The sequence below is a fragment of the Oryctolagus cuniculus genome, chromosome 5 (assembly GCF_051225735.1).
Source record: "Oryctolagus cuniculus isolate XC-2025 breed Fujian yellow rabbit chromosome 5, ASM5122573v1, whole genome shotgun sequence".
Taxonomy (NCBI): domain Eukaryota; kingdom Metazoa; phylum Chordata; class Mammalia; order Lagomorpha; family Leporidae; genus Oryctolagus; species Oryctolagus cuniculus.
The window spans coordinates 116,533,040-116,559,256 of record NC_142871.1 but is presented as its reverse complement, the minus strand read 5'-3'; the positions used below and the strand labels follow the sequence as shown (position 1 = coordinate 116,559,256).

The 26,217-nt window shown below is 41.5% G+C and overlaps 1 protein-coding gene across 2 annotated transcripts in view; it reads left to right on the top strand.

The window, feature by feature from the left end:
- The window catches only part of FBXO9 (F-box protein 9), a 40,365-nt gene extending 19,632 nt beyond the window's left edge, over positions 1-20,733 (top strand). For both annotated transcript variants that reach the window (XM_017345202.4, XM_051854634.3), the window contains 6 exons: positions 16,391-16,509; positions 16,684-16,774; positions 17,404-17,499; positions 17,820-17,913; positions 19,250-19,401; positions 20,071-20,733. In XM_017345202.4, coding sequence (XP_017200691.1) covers positions 16,391-16,509; positions 16,684-16,774; positions 17,404-17,499; positions 17,820-17,913; positions 19,250-19,401; positions 20,071-20,179 — 661 coding nt within the window. In that variant the 3' untranslated portion in view covers positions 20,180-20,733. The remainder of the gene's footprint in view (positions 1-16,390; positions 16,510-16,683; positions 16,775-17,403; positions 17,500-17,819; positions 17,914-19,249; positions 19,402-20,070) is intronic.
- Positions 20,734-26,217: the final 5,484 nt, after the last annotated feature.

Genomic DNA, 26,217 nt, shown 5'->3' with positions numbered 1-26,217 from the left:
CCAGCAGATGGAAGACCTCTTTATCTCTGCCTCTCCTTCTCTCTCTGTGTAACTCTGACTTTCAAATAAGTAAATAAATCTTTAAAGAAAAAAAAATTATTTAATGTACTTTCCCAGGCATGTCAGCAGGGGGCTGAGAACTGAGGCAGCTGGGACTTGAACTGGCACTTTACGGGATGCCAGCATTGCAGGCAGCAACTTAACCCACTGCACCACAATGCCGGCCCAACAAAAAAATGTTGAATGTACATTCCAGCATAAATTTTGAAGGGTTTATCTTTTGCTGTCTGACACTGATACAGTCTTTCACTTTTTTTTTTTAATTGGGAATTATTTATTTGAAAGATTAGAGACAGGATGAGAGACCTATCTTCCATCTGCTGGTACACTCCTGAAGTTGACAGTTCCCCACATAGGTGGCAGTGGTCTAAGCACTTGAGCCATCTTGGGCTGCTTTCCTAGGCACATCAGCAGGGGAACTGGATCATAAGTAGAGCAGTTGTCACTCAAACTTATGCTCATATGGAATGGTGGCATCACAGGTAGGGGCTTAATCTGTGTCACAATGCTGGACCCAATTTTTTGTTTCTTAAACACTAAATATTTTAAGTTATAGATGGAGTTAAAAATATTTTGAGTAGTGTCAGAATCATATTAATGCTTTACATCATTTCCTTAACTTTTTGTACAAATTCCATAACAGAGTTATGTTGCTGCTACCTCCAGTCTGACCATTTTACCTCTTTTGTAACTGCCATTCACCCACCATTCTGTCTGGTCTGGGTGATGTGGTGGCATCCCCTGTGTTCGCTCTGCTTCCACACTTAACCCCAGAGCATATGGGTAGCATATGCTAGCGGAATGTTTTTGGTTGTTCTTTTTAAATTTTATTTTCTTGAGAAAGATGAGAGACAAACAAGAGCTGCTTTATATTGGTTCACACCCCAAATGCTTGCAGTGGCCTAGGGCTGGGCTAGGTGTCAGATGTGCAATCCAGGTATGCCATGTATGAAGCAGGAACCCAGGCACTTGAGTTAGAACCACTGCCTCCCAGGGACTGCAGTGGCAGGAAGCTACAATCAGGAGCTGGAGCCATGAATCAAACCAGGCATTTCAGGGTGCAATGAAGCATCTTAACCACTAGGCTAAACACCTGCTCTTTTAAAATATATCTTTTACTCTTTTAATGCCAGAAAAATTGTATAACGTGATGTTTTTGACTAGATGTTTCTTGAGTGGTTAAATCTAGCTAATCAACAAATATATTAACTCACAATTACCATTTTTGTGGTGAGAGCACTTAATATCCACTGTCTGCTTTTTTTTTTTTTTTTAATTTGAAAGGCAGAGAGAGGTCTTTGTGGGAATTTGGGAAGTGAGCCAATAGATCAAAGTTAGGGCTGCTGGGCCATGCTGATGCCAGGAGCTGATAACTCAATCCAGAGCACTCAGATGTATGACAGGGACCCAACTACTTGAGCCATCATCACTGCCCTTTAGAGTGCAAGTTAGCAGGAAACGAGATTCAGGAGTGGAGCCAGGACTTGAACTCAGGCACACCATCTAATATGGGATATAGGCCACTTAACCATTAGGCTAAACACCAGCCCCTCTTGCATTTTTGAAGAAGTTAATATATTATGGTTAATTATTGTTTTACTGTAAATCTTTCAAATTTGTTCCTTCTTTGTATATATATTTAAAGCTTTTATTTAATGCATACAATTTTCATAGGTACAACTTTAGGAATATAGTGGTTCCCCCCCATACCCACCCTCCCTCCCCCACTCCCATCCCACCTCCTACTCCTTCTCCCATCCCATTTTTTTTTTTTTAAGAAAGCTTTTATTTAATAAATATAAATTTCATAGGTACAGCTTTTGGAATATAGTGGTTCTTCCCCCTATATCCACCCTCTCACCCCTAAACTGTCCCACCTCCTACTCCCTCTCCCATCCCATTCTTCATTAAGATTCAATTTTAATTATCTTTATATACAGAAGATCAATTCTGTACTAAGTAAATATTTCAGCAGTTTGTACCTACAGACATACAAAGTATAAAGTACCATTTGAACTCAAGTTTTACCATTAATTCTCATAGTACAACTCATTAAGGACAGAAGTCCTACATGTGGAGCAAGTACACAGTGACTTCTGTTGTTGATTTAACAATTGACACTCTTGGGGTGGCGCAGTGGGTTAATTCCCTAGCCTGAAGCTCCGGCATCCCATATGGACGCCGGTTCAAGACCCAGCTGCTCCTCTTCCGATCCAGCTCTCTGCTATAGTCTGGGAAAGCAGTAGAAGATGGCCCAAGTCCTTGGGCCCCTGTACCCACATGGGAGACCCGGAAGAAGCTTTTGCTCCTGGCTTTGGACTAGTGCAGTTCCGGCTGTTGTGACCAATTGGGGAATGAACCATCGGATGGAAGACCTCTCTCTCTTTCTCTCTTTCTTTCTCTCTTTCTCTTTCTTTTTCTCTTTTTCTCTTTCTCTCTTTCTCTCTTTCTCTCTCTCTTTCTCTCTTTCTCTCTTTCTCTCTTTCTCTCTTTCTGTGTGTGTGTGTCTCTGTCTCTGTCTCGCTCTCTGTCTCTCCTCTCTGTAACTCTTGACTTTCAAAAAAAAAAAATCTTTAAAAAAAACAAAAAAACAATTGACACTCTTATTTATGATGTCAGTGATCACCTGAGGCTTGTCAGGAGCTGCCAAGGCTATGGAAGCCTTTTGAGTCCACAGACTCCATCAGTATTTGAACAGGGCCATAAGCATTGTGGAAGTTCTCTCTTCAGAGAAAAGTACATCCTTCATTGATGGTCCCTTCTTTCCACTAGGATCTCACTTGCTGGGATTTGTTTAGATCATTTTTTTGCCACAGTGTCTTGGCTTTCCATGCTTGAAATGCTCTCATGGGCTTTACAGCCAGATCCCAATGCCTTAAGGGCTGATCTTGAGGTCAGAGTGCTATTTAAGGCAATTTTCATTCTATGAGTCTGCTGTGTGGCCTGCTTCCCATGTTGCATCATTCTCTCCTTTTTAATTCTATCGTTATTAGCAGACACTTGGTCTTCTTTATGTGATCCCTTTGACACTTATTCCTTTGTATGTGATCAGTTACACACTTAATATCACTTTAATATGTAAGATGGCATTATTACCTGCCAACTTAATGGAATTTGGAGTCCCAAATTTTTAATTACCCTTAGGTGTGAATCTGTGGAACATGTGCCAAACTGTACATCTCTTCCCTCTCATATTCTTACTCTTACTTTTTATGGGGATCAATTTTCAATTGGATTTAAACACCTAAGAATAATTCTGTGCTAAGCAAAGAGTTCAACCAGTGGTATTAAGTAGAAAAAGAAAATACTAAAAAGAATAACATAGTAATAGGACAAGGGCTGATCAAGTCATTGCTTCTCATAGTGTCGGTTGTACTTCTACAGGTTTCCTTTTAGGTGCTCAGTTGTCACCAATCAGGGAGAACAGATGATATTGTCCCTTTGGGATTGACTTATTTCACTCAGTATGATCTTTCCAGATTCCTCCATTTTGTTGCAAATGACCGGGTTAAAATTTTTTTTTTTTTTTTTACCGCTGTGCAGTATTGCATAGAGAACATATCCCATAATTTCTTTATCCAGTCTTCTGTTGACAGGCATTTAGGTTGATTCCAGGTCTTAGCTATTGTAAATTCAGCTGCAATAAACATGGAGGTGCAGATAGCTCTTTTATTTGCTGATTTAATTTCTCTTGGGTAAATTCCGAGTAGTGAGATGGCTGGGTCATAAGGTAGGGATATATTCAGATTTCTTGGGTATCTCCAAACCATCTTCCAAACTGGCTTTACCAGTTTGCATTCCTACCAGCAGTGGATTAGTGTACCTTTTTCCCCACATACTTGCCAGCATTTGTTTGTTGATTTCTGTATGAAAGCCATTCTAACCAGGGTGAGGTGAAACCTCATTGTGTTTTTTTTTTGTTTTTTTTTTTTTTTCTCTTTTTTTTTTGACAGGCAGAGTGGACAGTGAGAGAGAGAGACAGAGAGAAAGGTCTTCCTTTGCCGTTGGTTCACCCTCCAATGGCCGCCGCGGCCGGCGCGCTGCGGCCGGCGCACCGCGGCCGGCGCACCGCGCTGATCCGATGGCAGGAGCCAGGAGCCAGGTGCTTTTCCTGGTCTCCCATGGGGTGCAGGGCCCAAGCACCTGGGCCATCCTCCACTGCACTCCCTGGCCACAGCAGAGAGCTGGCCTGGAAGAGGGGCAACCGGGACAGAATCCGGCGCCCCAACCGGGACTAGAACCTGGTGTACTGGCGCCGCTAGGCAGAGGATTAGCCTAGTGAGCCGTGGCGCTGGCCCTCATTGTGGTTTTGATTTGCATTTCCCTGATGGCTAGTGATCCTGAGCATTTTTTTCATGTGTCTATTGGCCATTTAGATTTCCTGTTTTTAAAAATGTCTGTGTATGTCCTTTGCCCATCTCTTAACAGGATTGTTTGTTTTGTTGTGGAGTTTCTTGATCTTTTTGTAGATTCTGGTTATTAATCCTTTATCAGTTGCATACTTTGCAAATAATTTCTCCCATTCTGTCAGTTGCCTCTTCACTTTCTTGTTTCTTTTGCCATATCGAAACTTCTCAATTTGATATAATCCCAGTTGTTAATTTTGACTTTGGCTGCCTGTGTCTCTGGGGTCTTTTCCAATAAGTCTTTGCCTGTGCCAACATCTTGCAGGGTTTCTGCGATGTTCTGTAATAATTTGATGGTGTCAAATCATAGATTTAGATCTTTGATCCATTTTGAGTATATTTTAATAAAGTGTAAGTTAGAGGGTCTTCATACTTGTGCATATGGAAATCCAGTTTTCCCAGCACCATTTGTTGAATAGATGTCCTTGTTCCAGGGGTTGGTTTTATCTCCTTGATCAAATATAAGTTGGTTGTAGGTGTTTGGATTGATTTCTGGTGTTTCTATTCTGTTCCATTGGTCTATCCTTCTGTTTTTGTACCAGTACCAAGCTGTTTTGATTATACCTGCCCTGCACTGTACTTGTACTGTGACTGTGTAGATAAGTGGAATGTCTGCTTTCAGTAAATCTCTAGAGGCTTGTAATGAATGTGGCCAGAGATCTCTATTCAGTTCTCCAGGGTTAAGGGCGTGCCTAAGATGATATAACCATGTTTGGCATGGTAAATCTTTTTTAATCAGAAGGAAGGTATATTCTGAGCAGCTGAGCTCTCAATGGAGACCAGAGCCTGAGCGATAATCCCAATGGGTATACTATTTGTCCGCTCTGTCCCAAGGACCACACAAAGGATCTGTGCAGTCTTCAGTGTAAGTTCAGATTCTCCAGCACTGTCTCTCACCAGGTAACCAGGAACCCCAAGCTTGTGACATCTCCCACTAAGACTGCTCAAAGTCCCAGCCACATCGTGATTCCTCCTACACACCCTGGTTTTTTTCACAGTCCAGGTTCAGAAGCTTCACACGGTCATGAGCTCCTAGGCCCCTGTTAGTTCTCCCCACCAGAGTCAGTAGTGTCTTCTTGGCTGGTTGCCAGGCACAGACACGAGCTGGCACAGCTGTTACATATGTCCAAAATGGCGCCTGCTCTATCTGCTTGTTAGTCTGCCTTTGTAAAGTGATCAGATAGAGAAACATGTTCGTCCTGTCTTTTTTTTTTTTTTCCTTCTCTAATTTGGCTGCTACACTTTGCCCCACAGGGCTTCAAGCCTGGTTCCCTCTAGGCTCTTCCTGCTTCTTTTTCACCAGTGACTTGGGCTGCTGCAGTCTGGTCTCACCTCACTTTCCAGCACTGGTGCATAGGCTCTCAGCTATTGGAGCCCTGAGCCGTGGGAGCCCACGCCCTCCTTGTAGTTCCACCATGTCACTCTAATTTTGGTCGAGCTTCCTCTGCCGTTTTTTCCCTAATTCTTCCCTGAGATTACACTATATCCACTTTTTTAAAAACTATCTTATGGGCTAGAGCAGTAAGCTCCCTCCCTACTAAGCCATCTGCATGACTATATATTCCTTAACCAACATCTTCCCACCTTCCTTTCCCCAAACCACCCTGGTTTCTGGTAATCACCATTCTCTCTACTTTTATGAGGTATACTTCTTTTTAGATTCTCTACATGCATGAGTTGAGGTCATGGGATTTTTGTCTTTCTGTGCAAAGGAGTACATATTAAAAAAATTGTTGCCTGGATCAGTGTCTTGGAGTTTTCCCCCATGTGATCTTATAGTAGTTAGCATAGTTACAGCTCTTATATTTAAATCTTTAATTTATTTTGAATTGACTTTTTTGTACATAGAGATAAGGGTTCAATTACATCTGGATGTACACTTTTTCCAACAATATTTATTGAAGAGACTACCTATTCTTGGCACCTTCGTCAAAAATAAGTTAACCATAAATATGTGGATTTAGTTCCAGTTCCATTGGTCTACACATCTATTTTGGTTACTGTCATGGTTTGAACAGAATTTGGTTCTTCAAACTCCTGTAAATGTTGAACCCCAAAAACTTAAGTGAAAAATTCATGGATCATGTTAATTAGCTGAGAATTAAAGGTGAGAATTAAAAGCTGAGAATTAAAGACTTGTAATTATGGTATCTGGGAACTGGGTTTAATAGCATGTGTTCAGATCATCGGGGGCTTCCCCTCAGTAGTTTTTTATTTTTTAAGATTTATTTATTTGAAAGGCAGAAGTAGGTCTTCTATCCCCTTGTTTACTCTTCAAATGTCCTTAGCAGCCAATTCTGGGCCAGGCTAAAGGCAGGAGTCTGGAACTCCATCCAGATCTCCTGTGTGGGAGTCAGGGTTCCAACTATACTTGGGCCATCTTCCATTGTTTTCCCAGGTACTTAATCAGGAAGCTGTATCAGAAACAGTGCAGTCAGGATTAACGGGCAACACAGTCTCCTAACCCTCAGTGCTATAACATGAGCCCTCAGCAGGTACTTGTAAAAGTTTTGTTGTTTTTGTTTTAGGATTTATTTTATTTGAAAGAGGTAGAGAGTGAGAGATCTTCCATCTGCTGGTTCACCCCCGCAAAGGGCTACAATGGCCAGAGCCGGGCCAGACCAAAGACAGGAGCCGGGAGCTTCTTCCAGGTCTCCTGTGTGGGTGCAGGGGCCCAAGCACTTGGGCTGTTTACTGTTGTTTTCCCAAGTGCACCAGCAGGGTGCTGGATAGGAAGTGGAGTAGCTGAGACTCTAACCAGCGTCTGGGATGCTAGTGTTGCAGGTAGCAGCTTAACCTGCCATGCCACAGTGCTGGCACCCAGAGAGGGTTGGTTATTTAGCCTGGCTTCTCTCCCTCTTGGCTTACCATGTGATCATAGCTCTGCCAATGTCCAGCCTCAGTAGTTGCCTGAACCAGTAGGGCTGCCTGGTTTTGGATTGTGAAACTGTATACCATAAGCTTGAAATAAACATTCTTCCCTCCTAAGAAGCTTCTCTCAGATACTTTAATTAAAGTAACAAAAAGATTACTAATGAAACTACTATGGCTTTGTAGTATATTTGGAAGTTAGGTATTGTATTGCTTGCAACTTGGCTCTCTCTTGCTCAAGATTGCTTTGAGTATCTGGGGTCCTTTGTGGATTCACATGAATTTTAGGATTTGTTTCCTATTTTGTGATGAATGTCATTGATAGTTTGGTAGGGATTGCATTGAATCTGTACATTGCTCTGAGTTACGGACATTTAATAGTGTTTCCTGTATGACTGAAGACTATCTTTCCATTTGTGTCATCTTCAGTTTCTTTCATCAGCATTTTATAACTTTCAATGTAGTTATTTTGCCTCCTTGGCTAAATTTATTCCTACATGTTATAAATGGATTTTTTAAATTTATTTTTTAGACAGTTCTCTGTTAGTGTATAGAAATGCTACAGATTGTGGCCAGAGTTGTGGCACAGAGGGTTAAGCCACTGTTTGCAATTGGAACACCAGTTCCTGTCCTGCCTGCTCTACTTGATTCAACCTCCTGTTGATGCTCTTGAGAAATCAGTGAATGATAGCCCAAGTACTTGGGTCCCTGCCACCCATGTGGGAAACCAAGATGGAGTTCCAGGTGGGTGTGGTCCAGCTGTAGCCATTTGGAGAGTCAACCACGGAATTAAAATTTCTCTCTCTTCCTGTTTCTCTGTCACCTTGCCTTTCACATACACAGAAAAAAAATTGCTGTGAATTTTTAGGTATTTATTTTATATATTGTGACTATTGAATTTGTTTGAGATCTAACAGTGGTTTTAGAGTCTTTAGGTTTTCTTCCTTTTTTTCATTTTTAAGTATTAATTTCCGCATTACTTTTTAAAAAATATTTAATTGAAAGAGTTACAGAGGGTGGGTAGGGGGCAGAGATAAGGAGAGAGGTCTTCCATCCACTGATTCAATCCCCAGATAGCCACAATGGTTAGCACTGGGCCAGGCCAAAACCAGGAGCCAGGAATTTTATCCAGGTCTCCCATGTGGATTGCAGGGGCCCAAGCACTTTTCATATTTTTCAGTGCTTTTGCCAGGCCACCAGCAGGGATCTGGATTGGAAGTGGAGCAGCTGGGACATGAATTGGCACTGCCAGGTTCCATGAAGCAGCTTTACCTGCTGTGCTATGATGCTGGCCCCCCATACTACTTTTTAAGAGGGTAGTTTTTCTTCAGCTCTCAAAAACTAACTTCCTTTTGTGGACTTTGATGGAGGCTGTGGGACAGCACTGGTAGGTATAAATTGGAGTGGTGGTATTCAATCTTCTTAGCTTCACAAGATCCATTTCACTGTCTTGCTGTGAATGGCATAATGCAGCTTCACATACAGCTTGGGAGATGTCTCTGAGGCCTCCACTGTGTTTCAAATGATGAACTTCTTAATGGCCTTGTCCTTGGCATGCATTGATATAGGCTGCACGTGGCCACAGTCATTTTTGGCATGGCCATTGTTCCTCCTTTTACCATCTTGGAAGGGAGGCCCCAAGAGAAGGTCCAGTGCTTTGCTGGGCCCTTTTATATAGGGTTTCCTATATAAGATCATGTGTTCTTTAAATGAGGACAGTGTAGCTTCCTTTTTAATGTAATGCTCTTTTTTCTTTATGTTGACCAGGACTTTATGTTGACTAGGACTTCAAGTACCAGTTGAATAGAATTGTCAAAAGTGGATATCTTTGTCTTGTTCCAGATCTTGGAGGAAAAGCCTCTAGCTTGTTCCATTTCAGTATATGTTAGCTGTTGGTTTGTCATAAATAACCTTTGTTGTATTAAAACAGATTGTTTGAGTACATATATATATATATATTTAGTTATGAGGGGGTATTGAATTTTACTGAATGCTTTTTCTGCATTTATTTTTGTGTTGTGGTCTATTAATGTGAGGTATTACGTTTATTGATTTATGTATATTGAACCATCCTTGCTTCCATATGATGGATCATATTTGTGATTGTAAATACTTTTCAAATTTATAGTTGAGTTCAGTTTGGCAGTATTTTGGAAGGGGTTTGCATCTCTCTTAGTGATTAAAAAAAAAAAGGCATGTAGTTTGGTTTTTTAGTCCCCCCCCCCCCCCCCCAAAGAAAACTTGTACTTGAGGAATACAAACTTCATGAATTTGTAAGGACAACTTTAGGAATATAGTAATTGTTCCCACCATACCTCCCCTCCCACCCACACTTCTACTCCTTATCCTCCCTCTCCCATTCTCAGTCCCATTCTCCACTAAGATCCATTTTCAATTAACTTTATACGCAGAAGACCGACTCTGTACTAAGTAAAGAGATTAAACAGTTTGCATGAGAAAAAACTGTTCCTCAACAGTCAAGACAAGGGCTGTTCGAAGTCATTGCATCTCAATTTTAATTTCAATTTTTGGGGCCAGCACCGTGACACAGTGGGTTAATGCCCTGGCCTGAAATACCGGCATCCCATATGGACACCAGTTTGAGACCAGCTGCTCCAGTTCCGATCTAGCTCTCTGCTATGGCCTGGGATAGCAGTACAAGATGGCCCAGGTCTTTGGGCCCCTGCGCCCACATGGGAGACCCAGAAGAAGAAGCTTCTGGCTTCGGATCAGCACAGCTCCAGCTGTCACAGCCAATTGGGGAGTGAACCAATGGATGGAAGACCTCTCTCTCTCTCTCTTTTTCTCTCTCTGCCTGCCTGCCTCTCCTCTCTCTCTCTCTCTGCCTCTCTCTGTGTAACTCTGACTTTCAAATATATAAATCTTGAAAAATTTTTTTAGAAAATTAACTTTAGGCTGGCACCGCAGCTCAATAGGCTAATCCTCCACCTAGCGGCGCCGGCACACCGGGTTCTAGTCCCGGTCGGGGCACCGGATTCTTTCCCGGTTGCCCCTCTTCCAGGCCAGCTCTCTGCTGTGGCCCAGGAAGGCAGTGGAGGATGGCCCAAGTGCTTGGGCCCTGCACCCATGGGAGACCAGGAGAAGCACCTGGCTCCTGCCTTCGGATCAGTGCGGTGCGCTGGCCACAGCGCCCCAGCCATGGCAGCCATTGGAGGGTGAACCAATGGCAAAAGGAAGACCTCTCTCTCTCTCTCACTATCCACTCTGCCTGTCAAAAAAAAAAAAAAAAAAAAATTAAAGAAGCACCCAAGAATTATAAATATTTTGCAAGCACTTAGACATACTATAACTTACAAGACATAAGAATATCCTCCACTTAATACACTAAAACAAAATCTTTGATAGCAAGTTTTACTGTTAACGCTCATAATGCAGCTCTTTGAGGATAGAGGTCCTGCATGGGAAGTTAGTGCATAGTGACTCTTATTAACAATTAACACTCTTATGTATGTCAGTGATCACCTGAGGCTCTTGACGTGAACTGCCTTTTGAATATACAAACTCTTTCAGTATTTAGACAAGGCCGTAGGCAAAGTGAAAGTTCTCTCCTCCCTTCAAAGTACCTCTTTCTTTGACCACTTCTGTTCACTGGGGTCTCACCCACCAAGGTCCTTCATGGAGTATATTTTTTTATCACAATTTCTTGGCTTTCTATGCCTTGAAATGCTCTTGTGCACTTTTCAGCTGGATCAAAAGCCTTAAGGGTTAATTCCGAGGTCAGAGTGCTACTTAAAGCAATTGTCATTCTGTGAGTCTGCTGTGTGGACTGCTTCCCATGTTGGAGCAGTCCCTCCTTTTTAATTCTATTACTATTGCCAGACCCTTAATCCTATCCATATGATCATATTACCACTTCTTTTTTGAAATTTTTACTAACGGATGTACCTTTTTTTTTTTTTAAGTATTTATTCATATATTGAAAGTCAGAGTTATACAGAGAGAGAAGAGGCAGAGAGAGAGCAAGGCCTTGCATCCGCTAGTTCCGAATTGACCACAATGGCTGGAGCTGTGCTGATCTGAAACCAGAAGCTTCTTCCAGGTCTCACACGTGGGTGCAGGGGCCCAAGAACTTGGGCCATCCTCTGCTGCTATCCCAGGCGATAGCAGAGAGCTGGATTGGAAGATGGGCAGGCAGCTGGGACTGGAACCGGTGCCCATATGGGATGCCAGCGCATCAGGCCAGGGCTTTAACCTGCTGTGCCACAGCACCAGCCCCATAAGAATGATGTTTTCAAAATTATCCATCTTGTTGCAAATGATAAGATTTCATTGTTTAACCACTGTGTTGTAGTCCATGGTGTACCTATCATAATTTCTTTATCCAGTCTTCAGTTGATGGGCATTTGGGTTGATTACATGTCTTAGCTATTGTGAATTCAGCTGCAATAAATATGGGGTGCAGATAACTTTTATTTGCTGATTTAATTTCTCTTCGGTAAATTCCCAGGAGTGGGATGGCTGGGTCATATAGTAGGTCTATATTCAGATTTTTGAGGTCTCTCCATTCTGTCTTCCATAGTGGCTTTACCAGTTACAGTCCCACCAGCAGTGGATTAGGGTACCTTTTTCCCTACATCCTTGCCAGCATTTGTTATTTGTTGGTTTCTGTATGAGAGTCATTCTAACTGGGGTGAGGTGAAACCTCAGTGTGGTTTTGAATTGCATTTCCCTAATGACTAGTGATCCTGAGCATTTTTTCATGTGTCTATTAACCATTTGGATTTCCTCTTTTAAAAAATGCTTGTTTAAGTCCTTTGCCCATTTCTTAACTGGGATGTTCTTTGTTGAGTTTCTTGATCTGTATATATTCTGGTTATTAATCCTTTATTAGTTGTATAATTTGCAAATAATTTCTCCCATTCTGTCAGTTGCCTCTTCACTTCCCTGAGTATTCATTTTGTAGTGCACAAGTTTATTAATTTGATATAATGCTATTTGTCAATTTTGGCTTTGATTGCCTGTGCCTCTGGGGCTTTTCCAAGAAGTCTTTACCTATGCCAATGTCTTGCAGGGTTCCCAAGTGTTCTGTAGTAATTTGATGGTATCAGGTCATAGCTCTAGGTTTCTGATCCATTTGGAGTGGATTTTTGTGTAAGGTCTATGTAAGGTATAGGGGTCTTGTTTTGTAGTTCTTCAGGTGGGGATCTAGTTTTCCCAGCTCCGTTTGTTGAAGAGACTGCCCTGGCTCCAGAGTTTGATTTTAGCTCCTTTGTCAAAGATAAGTTGGTTGTAGTTGCATGGGTTGATTTTTGGCATTTCTATTCTGTTCCATTCGTCTGTCCCTCTGTTTCTGTACCAGTACCAGGCTGTTTTGCTTATAACTGCCCTGAATTATGTCTTGAAATCTGGTATTGTGATGCCTCTGGCTTTGTTTTTGTTGTTTATGACTACTTTAGCTATTTGGGGTCTCCTGTGTGTCCATATGAATTTCAGCAGTGTTTTTTTTTTTCTATATGAGAAGAATGTCATTAGTATTTTGATTGGTATCACATCAAATCTGTAAATTTTCGGTAGGATGGACATTTTGATGTTGATTCTTCCAATCCATGAACATGGGAGATTTTTCCATTTTCTTTTCTGTCTTTTTATTTCTTAAATGTTTTGTGGTTGTCATCATAGATATCTTTGACATCAATTGTTAAATTACTCCAGGGTATTTGATTATTTTAGTAGCTATTCTGAATGAGATTAATCGTAGAAGTTCTTTCTCAGCTGAGGTATTGTCTGTGTATACAAAGGCTGTTGATTTTTGTTTATAGATTTTATATACTGCCTTGTTAGCAAACTCATCTGTGAGTTCCAATGGTCTCTTAGTGGAGTTTTTTGGATCCTCTACCTATATAGTCATCTGCAAATAGAGATAATTTGACTTGCTCCTTCCCAATTTGTATCCCTTTGATTTCTTTTTCTTGCCTAATGGCTCTGGCTAAAACTTCCACTACTATATTGAATAGCAGTGGTGATAGTGGGCATCCCTGTCTGGTACCAGATCTTAGTGGGAATACTTCCAGTTTTTCCCTATTCAGTAGGACGCTGACTGTGGGTTTGTCATAAATTGCCTTGTGTTGAGGAATGTTCCTTCTATACCCAATTTGCTTAGAGTTTTCATCATGAAAGGGTGTTGTATTTTATCAAATGCTTTCTCTTCATCTATTGAGATAATCATATGGTTTTTGTTCTTCAATTTGTTAATGTAGTGTATCACATTGATTTGTGAATGTTGAACCATTCTTGTATACCAGTGATAAATCCCTTTTCGTCTGGGTGAATCTTTCTGATGTCTTGTTGGATTCAATTGGCTAGTATTTTGTGGATAGTTTTGCATCTATGTTCACCAGGGAAAGTGTTCTGTAGTTCTCTTTCTATGTTATCTCTTTTTCATGTTTAGATATTAAGGTGATGCTGGCTTCAGAGAAGGAGTTTAGGAGGATTCCCTCCTTCACCAGGGAATCAGGGACCCCCAAGCATGTGGAGCCACCCACAGTGACTGCCCAAAGTCCCAATCACACCTTCCAATGCAGCCACAGTGTTTTCACAGTTCCAACACACAAGCCTCCCACAATCACGAGCACTCAGCCAGTTTTCTCAGCCAGACTTGGGCATCTCCTCTCTGCTGGTTGCTGGGCATAGAGACGTGAGCTGGTGCAGCTGTTATGTATGTCCAAAATGGCACCCACCCTCTTTCGTCTCGTTATAGGATGCTGGTGCTATGTGGTTGGGGAGAGAGAAACGTGACCCCTTTTTATTTCCTCTAGGTTGTAAGGTACACTGTTGCCCACAGGACTCTAATCTAGGCTTTTCTGTCAGCTTTATTGCCAGTGGCTTGGGCTGCTACTGTCTGGTCTCACCTCACTCCAAAGCTGGTACTGAGGCTCTCAGCTGCTGGGGTCCTGAGTTGTGCACATCCACATCCTCCACATAGGTCCACAGTGTCCCTCTAATTTGTATGGAGTTGCCTCTGGAGTTTTCTCCCTAATTCTTCACTGAGATTGCACTCTCTCCACATTTTACTCTCTCTCTACTTTTTACTCTCTCCACTTTTCTTTTTTTTTTTTCTTTTCTTTTTTTTAACTATCTTTCTCTAGACTAGAGCAGTAAGCTCCCTCCCTATCTTCCATCTTGGAAAACCACCAGGGCTGTCTGTACTCTTGCTTCAGTGACAGCTGAATTGAGGGCCTCTTCTGCCAGCAATGTAATAAGGGAGCCACTGCATATGCATATGCAGTCCATTGTTGACTGAAGCATCATTATGCAACCGTGATTGTTTCAGTCTCTGTTAAGTTTCTGAATTGTTTGTAGTTTCTTGAAGTTTGTTAACTTTTTTTTTTAAAGACTTACCCATTTATTTGAAAGAGTTACACAGAAGAGAGGCAGGCAGAGAAAGAGAGAGGTCCTCCATCCGATGGTTCACTCCCCAGATGGCTGCAAAGGCCTGAGCTGTGCCAGTCCGAAGCCAGGAACCAGCTTCTTCCTGGTCTCCCACGTGGCCTCAGGGCCCAAGGACTTGGGCCATCTTCTGCTTTCCCAGGCCATAGCAGAGAGCTGGATCAGAAGTGGAGCAGCCAGGTCTCGAACTGGCACCCATATGGGATGCCGGCACTTCAGGCCAGAGTATTAACCCACAGCGCCACAGCGCTGGCCCCTGTAAAATTTCTTAAAACAGCTTTTTTGAATTGTGTAGGTCTACTACATCTGCCTCCTCAGAGTTTGTCATTTAAACGAGTTTAAATAGCTTATTTGTTCAGTGATACCACATTTCCCTAGTTGTTCTTGATCTTTGCGTTGTGCATTAATATCTGTACATTGAAAAAGTAGGTACTTACTCCAGTCTTGGCTATCTAGTTTTGTCTGGGATGTCTATCAATAGTAAATCTGCCCAGTGATTGTAGCAGACCATGTTTTCCCTAGAACTGCCACAAGCAGTGCAGTCTAGGCTGGAATCCTGTGGCTGCCAGAAGCAGCTCAAAATTGAAGACATCCATTGGACACTGCTGCTGAGGCTTTTCTGCCACTGAGCTTTGTTGGAAATCCAAGGCTGCTGCAGTCAGCTGGCAGTGATGTGGGCCCAAACTTCTGCCCATCTCATCTGGAGGAGGGTCAGGTATAGAGTCTTAGCCTGTAAGGGTTGGCCCAATGCGGGGCTTCGTTATGGCAGGCCTGGTATTGGAATCCAAGGCAAAAGCCTGTGCTCGGTTTCCTCTTTTTCCCAGGGAAAAGGTACCTCTCTGCATTGTTCTGCCTCAGGGTGGAGAGAGGTGACAAGAATATAAACTTGTCCTTCCTATCCTCTTCAGTATGTGTTTTATTACTGTGCTGTGACTGGGTCCTGTGGTCCCTCGTCTGGTTTCCCTAACTGTTATGAATGTAATTATATCTATAAATAATTCACATTGGTGTTTCTACAGTGTGGCAATTACTAGAGAGTTCTCATCCACTGTCTTACTCTGTCCTGTCTCCAAGAGTGATCTTGTAAAAGCCTAAATCATGCTTAATACCCTCCAGGGGGTACCCATCTCATTTAAATAGTCATTCCCTCCTACCCTTACTGCTTCTCAAAGCATATGCTCCACTCTTGTTCAATTGACTTCAGCCATATGCTCCTCCTGGATCTTCCGAGCCCACCAATCAGACTCCTGCCTCAGGGCTTTGCACTTGCTGTGGCTGTTGCCCTGGATATTCTTCCCCATCACTATGGTCGCCTTTCTGGAGAGGCCTTTTCTGGCTACCTTATCTGAAGAAGTCTGTTTCCTCTGCTTGTCTGTTTGCTGGCTGGTTTTTGCAGAGTGTGCAACCTGAATTTTTTCTGTGGCTTGATTTGCTGTCCCACCAGTAAAAGAGCAGAGTCTTGTTGATTAGTCTCTTCCCAGTCCTTGGAACAATGCATCACAGATGCTCATCAGATAATTGCTGAATATAATATGACTGGTAGCAATATTATATATGTCTGCTTATGCTGGGGACTTGGCTATATATATATGTATATATATATACACACACATACACATATATATTGATGTGTTTGTATTATCTAGAGACCCTGAAATTTGGCGTCTGGCTTGCTTGAAAGTTTGGGGCAGAAGCAGTGTTAAACTTGTTCCATACACATCCTGGAGGGAGATGTTTTTAGAGCGGCCTCGTGTTCGCTTTGATGGTAAGTTGGACTCCTTAGAACATGGGAGAAATCATGATCTGTCACACTCATTTAGATAAACTCATAGTGTTGATTTTCAGTAGTTGACCTAAGTGATATGAGCATATTTAAAGGAAATCACAATAAAGATATTTTAAAAGGTTTTTATTATGTTTAAATTTTTTTTTTCTGTAGGAGTGTATATCAGTAAGACCACATATATTCGTCAGGGGGAACAGTCTCTTGATGGTTTCTATAGAGCCTGGCACCAAGTGGAATATTACAGGTACAACTGTAGTAAACTGAGTGAGTGGAAAATTCTCTCCAAGTATTGGTTCATTAGTTATGTAGACATCTACTCTCTGTTGCTTATGACTCATTGACACAATGACCCTCAATATTTTCACCCAGTATTATAACATACAAACTATTTTCCAGAAACCAATTGGTTAATGTCAGTTAGATTCTTGTAGTTCCTTATAGCCTCTGTTACTTTATACTTCAGACTCTCCTTGTCTTTTTGCCTAGGGTATACTCATTTGCCTTTTCAAATAGTTTGCTTTTATTCAGCTTTATCATTTACTAAATATTACTGTCCTTGAGAAATAAGTACTTATATTAACCACTGAGTATTATTGGATTTTTAACATGAATCAGTGCTCTAGGAAAAACATAACTTTAATAGGACAATATTTAATCCAATTTTTAATCAGTGAGTGAAACCAAAAGCTGACTCCCCCCTAAGGAAGATAATAAAATGCCTTTAGTGCCTTGTTGCTGGAGTTACAGGTTGTCAGTCATGTTTGCTTTAGTATTTTATCAGTTCTTTGGCCTGTGGTACTTGCCATTTCATCTGTGGGTTCATACCTTGAAATAGGTTGAGGTAGTGAACAGTATCCTGGTGTGTTTATATAGGTACCTAAGATTCTTTCCTGATGGCCATGTGATGATGTTGACAACCCCTGAGGAACCTCAGTCCATTGTTCCCCGCTTAAGAACTCGGAATACCAGGTAGTTTTTTTCTATAGCCTTCTCTCTAGTCCAGATTTTGAATGATTCCTTACAGCTTAATGTAACCCAGTGCTTCCTTGACTTAATAGTGGATGATTTAATAAGCAGGCACTGGGGGCACTTGTGAAGAATACCAATTCCTGGGCCTCTCCCACGAGGGTCTGCTTTAGTAGATCTTCAGGGCCTTGGAATCAAATTTTATTCACATTCCAGCTCATTCTTTTCAGGCAAGTTGAGAAAACAGTTGTTAGTCATTACTTTCTTGATGACTTAAATACATATAATAACTAATAGATTCAAGGTGTATTTTTATTTTTTAGAACCGATGCAATTCTTCTGGGTCATTATCGTGTGGCACAAGATATAGACAATCAGACTAAAGTGTTTGCTGTAATAACTAAGAAAAAAGAAGAAGTGAGTATGTGAGGTGGAACTGACCTTTATTTCAATCTCTTCAAGCATTCTCAATTAGAATAAGAAATGCTGTTTCATTATTTATAGTATTTCACAAAATATGTTGAAGAGAACCAGAGAGTTTACTTAAAAGCTTGCTTTTCTCTGAATGGTTTCCTTTCTGGTCCAGTGTTTTAACATGTGAAAATGTAAAGCCAGCAACTCCTGGGAAATAACAAGTAAAGGCACACCTGCATATGCATGTGGCTCTTATTTTGAATTACGGGGGTGTTATCCTTCCTAAAGTAGCTCACGTAGACCAGTTCTACACGGTTATCCTTGTGAAAGACTTCTACTGAAAATGCGCTAATGGTAATTTCCTTCTTCCTGTTTCTTCTAAAGGAAAAATACGCCAAGCAACTGTGACTACTAATATTATACTCTAGAGTGCTTCAAATTCTCAGATTCAGGACCTGTTTTTTTCATAGCCTTTTTCATTAGAATTTTTAAAATAAATTTCTCTTGCATGAAAACCTCTGCCTTTCCCTAGTATCATGCACTGAGACAGGGCTGGGTCATCTGTCACACATATCTCCCTGTGACCACCTGTCACTGGCTTCTCCTCCTCCCCCCTCAGTAAGGCTCCTAGAGTCGAGGGCTGCAGGCTGAGGGACAGAGATAGTTGCTTTGGCTGACTATGAGCTTTCCTGAGGTCAAAACTGGGGAAATGGTAGTGCCTAGTTGGTGAGGCTTTATCTAGCACCAGTTTTTAAGAACTCCCTCAGAGTGCCAGTTGCCTCGTCAGAGTATAAAACTGTTCATGTGTTCACATTAACAGCAGGATTTGTAGAAGTGTAATTCTACTGAAGCTTGTCACATCTGCTTCTCTAGTGACTATTTTGCAAAAGACAAGTCCTACTCTTTGTGGCCTTCACCAATTTATTACTTTGTCTTCTAAAAAAATTCCCCAGGGTTTCCTAGTAGAAGGAAAACAGTTGGCTTAGGGGTAGAAAATTAAAAAAAAAAAATGGAATTAAAAGATTTACTGGGGGTGTAAGAAATTTTTGAAATCCATGCCTGTGAGCAAGCTTTAGAAAATTCATGGAACATGTGTGCTATGAATGGATTTCAAATTTTTTACTCCAAAGTAAACATCTTTTTTAGTTTTATGTATTGGGAGTTACCTGAAAGAGAATAGAGTACACAACATTTTTCATGACACTCACGTACATACTCATGCTATCCAAGACAACTCAGTATGTTACTTTAGTGTCATTATTGCAAAACATCGTCCTGTAACCATTTATATATAAGTGAAATGACATTAGCTCACACATTTTTTTTTTTTTTTTAACAGAAGCCACTTGACTACAAATACAGATACTTCCGTCGTGTCCCTGTACAAGAAGCAGAACAGACTTTTCATGTAGGGCTACAGCTGTGTTCCAGTGGCCACCAGAGGTTCAACAAACTCATCTGGATACATCATTCTTGTCACATTACTTACAAGTAAGTGAATGCAATAAATGTTACATTCAGTTTTGGAAACTCAGATGTTTTGAATTCCCCAGAATTAGCATTATATTACAAAGCACAACTTTATAAATATTATAAGCAAGTCACTTGAATTTCTGCTTTCACTTATTTCTCTTTTGCTAGGGAGGTATAAAAGGCTGTGATAGCTTAATTTGATCCCCTGCATATAATTTTACTGTTGATCATGTGAGTAGTAAATCAAATTCTAATTAGGGTATAACTCTTGTTTTAACTAGAGCCTTAAAGTGCCTCTAGCCTTTGACTTAGTATGTCAATTCAAACAGATTCCTAAAAACAGCCTAAACCTTCCAAAAGGAAAAGTACACATATCATACTGTTAAATGAAAACAAGCAGGATTACTAATGAAGTCTGATCTCAGTAGTAAAACCCAACAGAAAAGTGGAAGCACTTGAAAGAAACACTCTAGAGAGTATTTGTAGGGGTGTCTCTGGTAGTTTGGAATTATAAGAGATGATTATTTATATTTTCTGAAATTTAAGTTTTCTACAATGTGCCTGCCTGTATTACTTAGAATTGACTAAGTCAGTTTATGACTAAGTCATAAATAAACGTGAAAGCGTAAAATAAGTTCCCTTTACAAACATGCAGGAAGGTTAAGAGTTTTTATGCTCGCTTTCCAGGTCAACTGGTGAGACGGCAGTCAGTGCTTTTGAGATTGACAAGATGTACACACCCTTGTTCTTCGCCAGGGTGAGGAGCTACACTGCATTCTCAGAAAGGCCTCTGTAGAACCTCAAGTCCAGTCCTCTGTCACTGTTGCATGAATAAAAGTTCATAGTGCAAGAGCACCTAAGTTATAAATGTACATATATATGGAATTGGAACTTTATTTTAAATTGTCGGAGTTCTTTTAAGGAGAGTATAAATTGATTATTTTTTTTTATTTAAGGGAATAGTTGATTCTCGGGATGTTTTAAAATTAAGCAGTTAATTTTAAGTTGTTTAAACACATTTAAGTTGTAAAAAACCTTAGTATGAGTTTGAATCATGTCCTTTTTCAAGCAGATTTTGAGCAGATACTTGTCCCATAAGTCACCTTCTGCCTGATCATCCTCCTATTTAAAGGTGTCAGGGGGAGTGCTCCAGTGGGTAATTATTTTATTTCCTGCATGACATAGTGTCTTTGCATTAAAGGCTCAAAATGTGAAAACCTGTTCTGGATTTGTTTGAAACTGTTTGACCAATAAAGATCATAAGTAAATATTTCTTTGAAGAAAAATATATTTGGATGGCCTTTTAAAAGTGTCAGAATATATTTAATAAACAGTCCAGAGGCTGACCAATCATTGCCTCATTTCATCATTATTCTTTATGTATAGGCACAACCAATCAACACCTATATTCTGTATTTATCCAGGCACTTTACAAATGTGAAGGGGGAAAGAAAGAGTGAATCTCAGTACTAGAACTCTTCAATAAGCTCAACCAATTGACTCCTTTTTCTTCTCTCAGAATCAAACAAGGATCATGTAAACTCCTGTTCTGGAATGGAAGGTGGGAGAGCCAGCCACGGAGTAAGATTGACTTACTTGAAAGAGATCCTCAATCTGCTGGTTAACTTCCTAGACAGGCTGGGCAGAGCTAGAAACTCCCATCTGGGCCTCTCGTGTGAGTGACAGGGGCCCAAGTACCTGGGCCATCATCTGCTTTCACAGGCGTATTAGCAGGAGTTGGATCAGAGTAGAATAGCCAGGACTCTGATGGGATGCTGGTGTTGCCGGTTAATCTGCTGTACCACAGTGCAGGCCCAGTGTGCTACCTTTTTACTTAAAGGCACACCTCCTCCCTAATTTCAGAATTTGTATCTGGTGGGCCTATATCAGATTCAGTTTTGGTGATTATATAGCTACAGTCAAGTATTCTTATGTTAAATGACACTTTTTGTAAGTTCCCACAATTCCATAGGAAGCAGTCCCTTTATAAAGCTATTTGAGAATAGTTCAGAATTTCATGGAGGAGTAGATATTTGGCCTATCACTTAAGACACCCAAATCCCATACTGAATTGCCTGGGTTTGCTTCTCAGCTGTGTTTCCAATAACAGCTTCCTGTTAATGTGCACCCTGGGAGGCAGCAAGCGATGGCTCCAGTACTTGGGTACCTTCCACCCATGTGGAGACCCAGACTGAGTACCCGGATCTCAGCTCTGATCTGGGCCAGCCCCAGCTGTAGTGGGCATTTGGGGAGTGAACGTGCAGATGGGGGCTCTTGCACTCTTTACCCCTCTCAAATATAATAATTTTTTTCCATGAACATATAAAAATAAGTGTATCTGTTTAGTGCCCACACCACAGAGGGTTTGGGTGGTTCAGTTCTCTGTTTTTGATTCCAGCTTTCCACTAACGCAGACCCCGGAAGGCAGTGGTGAAGGTTCAAGTAATTTGGTGTAACTTTTTTTTTTTTATTTGACAGTTAGAGAGAGACAGAGAAAGGTCTTCCTTCCGTTGGTTCACCCCCCAAATGGCCACTACGGCCGGAGCTACGCCGATCCAAAGCCAGGAGCCAGGCAAATCCTCCCCATCTCCCATGTGGGTACAGGCACCCAAGCACTTGGGCCATCCTCCACTGGCTTCCTGGGCCACAGCAGAGAGCTGGACTGGAAGAGGAGCAACCGGGACTAGAACTTGGTGCCCATATGGGATGCCGGCGCCACAGGCAGAGGATTAACCAAGTGAGCCGCAGCACCGGCCCCAGTGTAACTTATTTTTGATAAACAGATAAAACATGACTAGGGCATATAGTCAAATGTAGAACAATACCTGTATATTCCAAGTAAAGTGGAATTTTTGAGGAGTTTTTGCTTTGCCACTCATCCCAGGATTCGATGATTGGCTACAGCCATCTAGTGAATACTAAATTCAAATTTAGGAATTCTTTGCAGTCACTAAAACAATTTTTACTTACTTGCAGCTACAAAGTGATTTTACTACATTATATTTTCTGTATATTTTTAAAAATACAAAAGCAATGTACATTTATTGTGAGAAGACTAGCATATACAGAGAAGAAAAATATGCCCACAGATAACTAACCAGCAGGAGTTTTTGCTGTGTCATATTTTTGCTCCTGTTCTTTGCAAATCCTTACATAGAAGCTTTTTGACTTCAGGAATATCTTTTCTTTGCTCTATTTGGACATTATAGAAACCAATACTATGGAAAGTGCAGCAGTACCTGGACTGATTCTTAAAAAGCAACAGAAGGGTATGCCAGAAATTTCATTGTGTATCATGTTTGAACTGTTAAGATGTCCTCACAGGGAACTTTTCCTAAGCACCAGCATAGTTCCCTTCCTAGACAGTGCTTGGGCTTTGGGCCTTGGGGGCAAGGGATGTGGGTTTAATCCTCCCACGTCCAGGACAAAGCATTAGCCTTACATCCTTTATCTCTGGCTCTGTTGTTAACCACACTCATCTGTATTTTATTTATCATTTGACTCTGTTCTGTCCATCTCCTAAATGTGGGGTTATTTTGCACACAGTGATTTATAAGCTTGCTTTCCCCTGACATAATAATGCTGTGTACATCATTTTGTTCAGTTTTAATGACCTCATAACCCAACCTCATAACCCAATATCCTCAGATATTTTGGTTTTTCAAATTTAATGCTAGTCCAGGTTGAACATCCCAAATCTGAAAAATCAAAGTTTTTGAATAATGGCAATTAGAGATTTTAGATTTTGGAGCATTTCAGATTTGGGAATATGGATGCTTGACTATAGTCTGTGCACATATTCCAAAATCCAAAAAAATAAATTCTGAAACTTTGGTTCCAAGCATTTCAGACTATACAAATGTTTTTGAAATAAATTCCTGTGGCTAAATTTTTGTAAAAGTCTTTACTTCCTTAGGAGGTTTTCAAGAAGTAGAAGTGCTGGATTTTTTTAAATCCAGATTTTTTCATAAAATGTTACAGAAAAACTGGAAATAGATAACATAAATCACCTGTAGTCATTTGACCCAAGAACACCCACTGTTTGCCTTTTGCTGCTAATGGCTCTTGACCCTTCACATCTGTGTGCGATTTTTCACTCAGGTGGTCAGACACTTCAGTTCTGGCCCCAGCTTTGCAACCTGGCCGGTCGTTTCCCCAGAGATACAGAGCATCAGCAGCAGCTCTAGGTAAATTGGCAACCATGACATGGGCTGAGACTCCTGTGTTTGTAGAGAATCTAACTGGGATCAGGACAGAAACAAGCCAGGGTAATACGCTGGGATCCCAGTGTCATGGTGACCATACATTGGTCCCAGTGACTTGTCATGAGATAGCCACCTAATGCAAAAAGTGATTTCAATCTTCAGTGATGTACAGTGAGCAAAACTTGCACATTTGTCTCCATGCTCTCCTGAAACCCCACGATAATGGCAGTAAAGAAATAAGACTTAGGTCCTCCATGACAAGTAGAGCGGCAAGGTGCTAACAGCAGGCAAGTTATAGTGTGAGCAAGTGACTTCTGATGTATTGCGACAGACATCTTCGAGAGGAGTGAAAGATGACCTCCGTGTTATTAGCACAGTGAGCAAGTTGATGCTCAGTAGGTAGCAGCCACCATGTGTTTCCTGTTGTTCCAGAGACCTCATACAGAAACAGGAAGTTAAAAAGAGAAAAACCAACTCAACTTGCTTCCAGCTGCAGGCAAGGCAGCACCCCCAGATGGAACAACCAGAGGAAGGATCCCAGAGCTCAGATTGCCCAGCTTCTGTCCATCAGACAGGAAAGTGGAGGTTTCCCTCTTGGAAAACACTGCACCCTCCCCCTAAAAAAAAAAAAAAAGAAAAATCTGAGACTGATTACCCCATGCCTCTCAGTCAATTTCCAATTCATATCTTAGCGCCTTACTCTTGGCTGTCAATGGACAAGCAAGGATTGCTAGACATTTGAAAAGAAAGTCTTTAGCGTGGAAGATAGGGAAGCAAATTTACCAAACGGAGAAAAAGGACAGAGGAAATAGAAAATGCAGGTAATAGAAGACATTTTTAAAATAAGATTACATACGTTCAGAGAGATGAAAGAAAAAACATATCTATGAAACAATAAGAGCAGAAGAAGAAAATGTGGCAAGACAGATCCTTTGGATATTGTAAACATTAGAGGTAAAAAAAATTTTTTTAATTTCAAATGAAACCTAAGATGTAAAACCTGGAAGTTACCTGTCACTTACTGGCCCACTGTTCTCTGTGGAAGGGTGGAAATGAGCTTCTTGGAAAGTGAAATTAAGGTGGAAAACTAGGGTCTTCACAAATCAATCATTGCACCATGTGTACGTGCATCAAAACATGTTGTGTCCTATAAATACATAAAATTGTCAATTAGAAAATGAATATAGGGGCTGGTGCTTGTGGCATTGCAGGGTAAAGCTGCCACAGGGTGGCACCCATAGGGCCACCGGTTCAGGTCCTGGCTGCACCTCTTCCGATCCAGCTCTCTGTTATGGCCTGGGAAAGCAGTAGCAGATGGCCCAAGTCCTTGGGTCCCTCCATCCTTGTGGGAGACCCAGAAGAAGCTACTGGCTTCAGATTGGCGTAACTCCGACCATGCGGCCAATTGGGAAATGAACCAGCAGATGGAAGACTAACCTTTCTCTGCCTCTCCTGTGTGTCACTGACTTTCAAGTAAATAAATCTAAAAAAAAAAAAAAAACTTACCTATGAGTAATAGTAAAGTTATTTAAAATTTCAAAAGTTTAAGAGCTTTTATGAGACAAGGCTTTGTTTATAAGAGTGATTTATGTTCACAGGTACTGCTTCCATTTTATAAATAAGAAAATTGAGTTATTACATTTGCTCAAAGTCACCCAAGGTTACCAAATGGTGGAGCTGATCCTAGTCCAGAACTGTCGCTCCCCCTCTTCATGGAGGAACGACACTAAACCCTGCCTAGGCTTCATATCCGAGTCACGGCACCATTATGTCGCTCCCCCTCTTCACGGAGGAACGACACAGGACCCTGCGCTGTTCTTTTGTCTGCTCGGCCCTCCCCGGGTTTGCTGCTGGTTCTTCCCAGGTTGGCTACCGTCCTTCCACCTCCGTGGAAGGGCGGCTCCCCCTGCCACTTTCCCCACTTCCGCGGGGGAGCGGCACACCGCCGGCCGGCTCTCTTGGGGGCTGCTCAGATGTTCCTCAGGTGTTCCCTCAGATGTTCCCTGTGCATGTTGTGTCTCTCTTCCTTTATAGTCCTCTTCCACCAATCCCAACTCTGCTACCCACACGCCGAGTACGCTGCTCTCCTCCAATCAGGAGCAGGATCAGCTCCTGCAGGTCATTGGTCGAACTGGAGGCAGCTGTGTAGAAGCTGTTTCCTCCTCTCCCAGCGCCATATTGTGGGAGAGCAGATGCATAGAATAAGTCTTAATTCCAGTAACTTAGTCTAGTCAGAGTTGCTCCCCACACAGAACCCTTGCTCAGAGCCAGACCCAGGAGTGGAGTGTAGCTCTGAAGAAATCCTATCAAAACTCACAAATGGGGTAATCCCACTGGAGCTGAACCAATGGCTTAGACCAGTCCTCCTCAGTGGAAATAGAATTTAAACGACATGTGTATTTATAAAGTTTCTCAAACCACAGTAATTGGTCAAGTTAATATTTTATCTTAACCCAAATATATCCAAGATGTTGTAAACATGTAGCCAATATTAAAATGTATTAATAGGGGGCCAGTGCCGCGGCTCAATAGGCTAATCCTCCGCCTAGTGGCACTGGCACACTGGGTTCTAGTCCCAGTCGGGGCACCGGATTTTGTCCCGGTTGCCCCTCTTCCAGTCCAGCTCTCT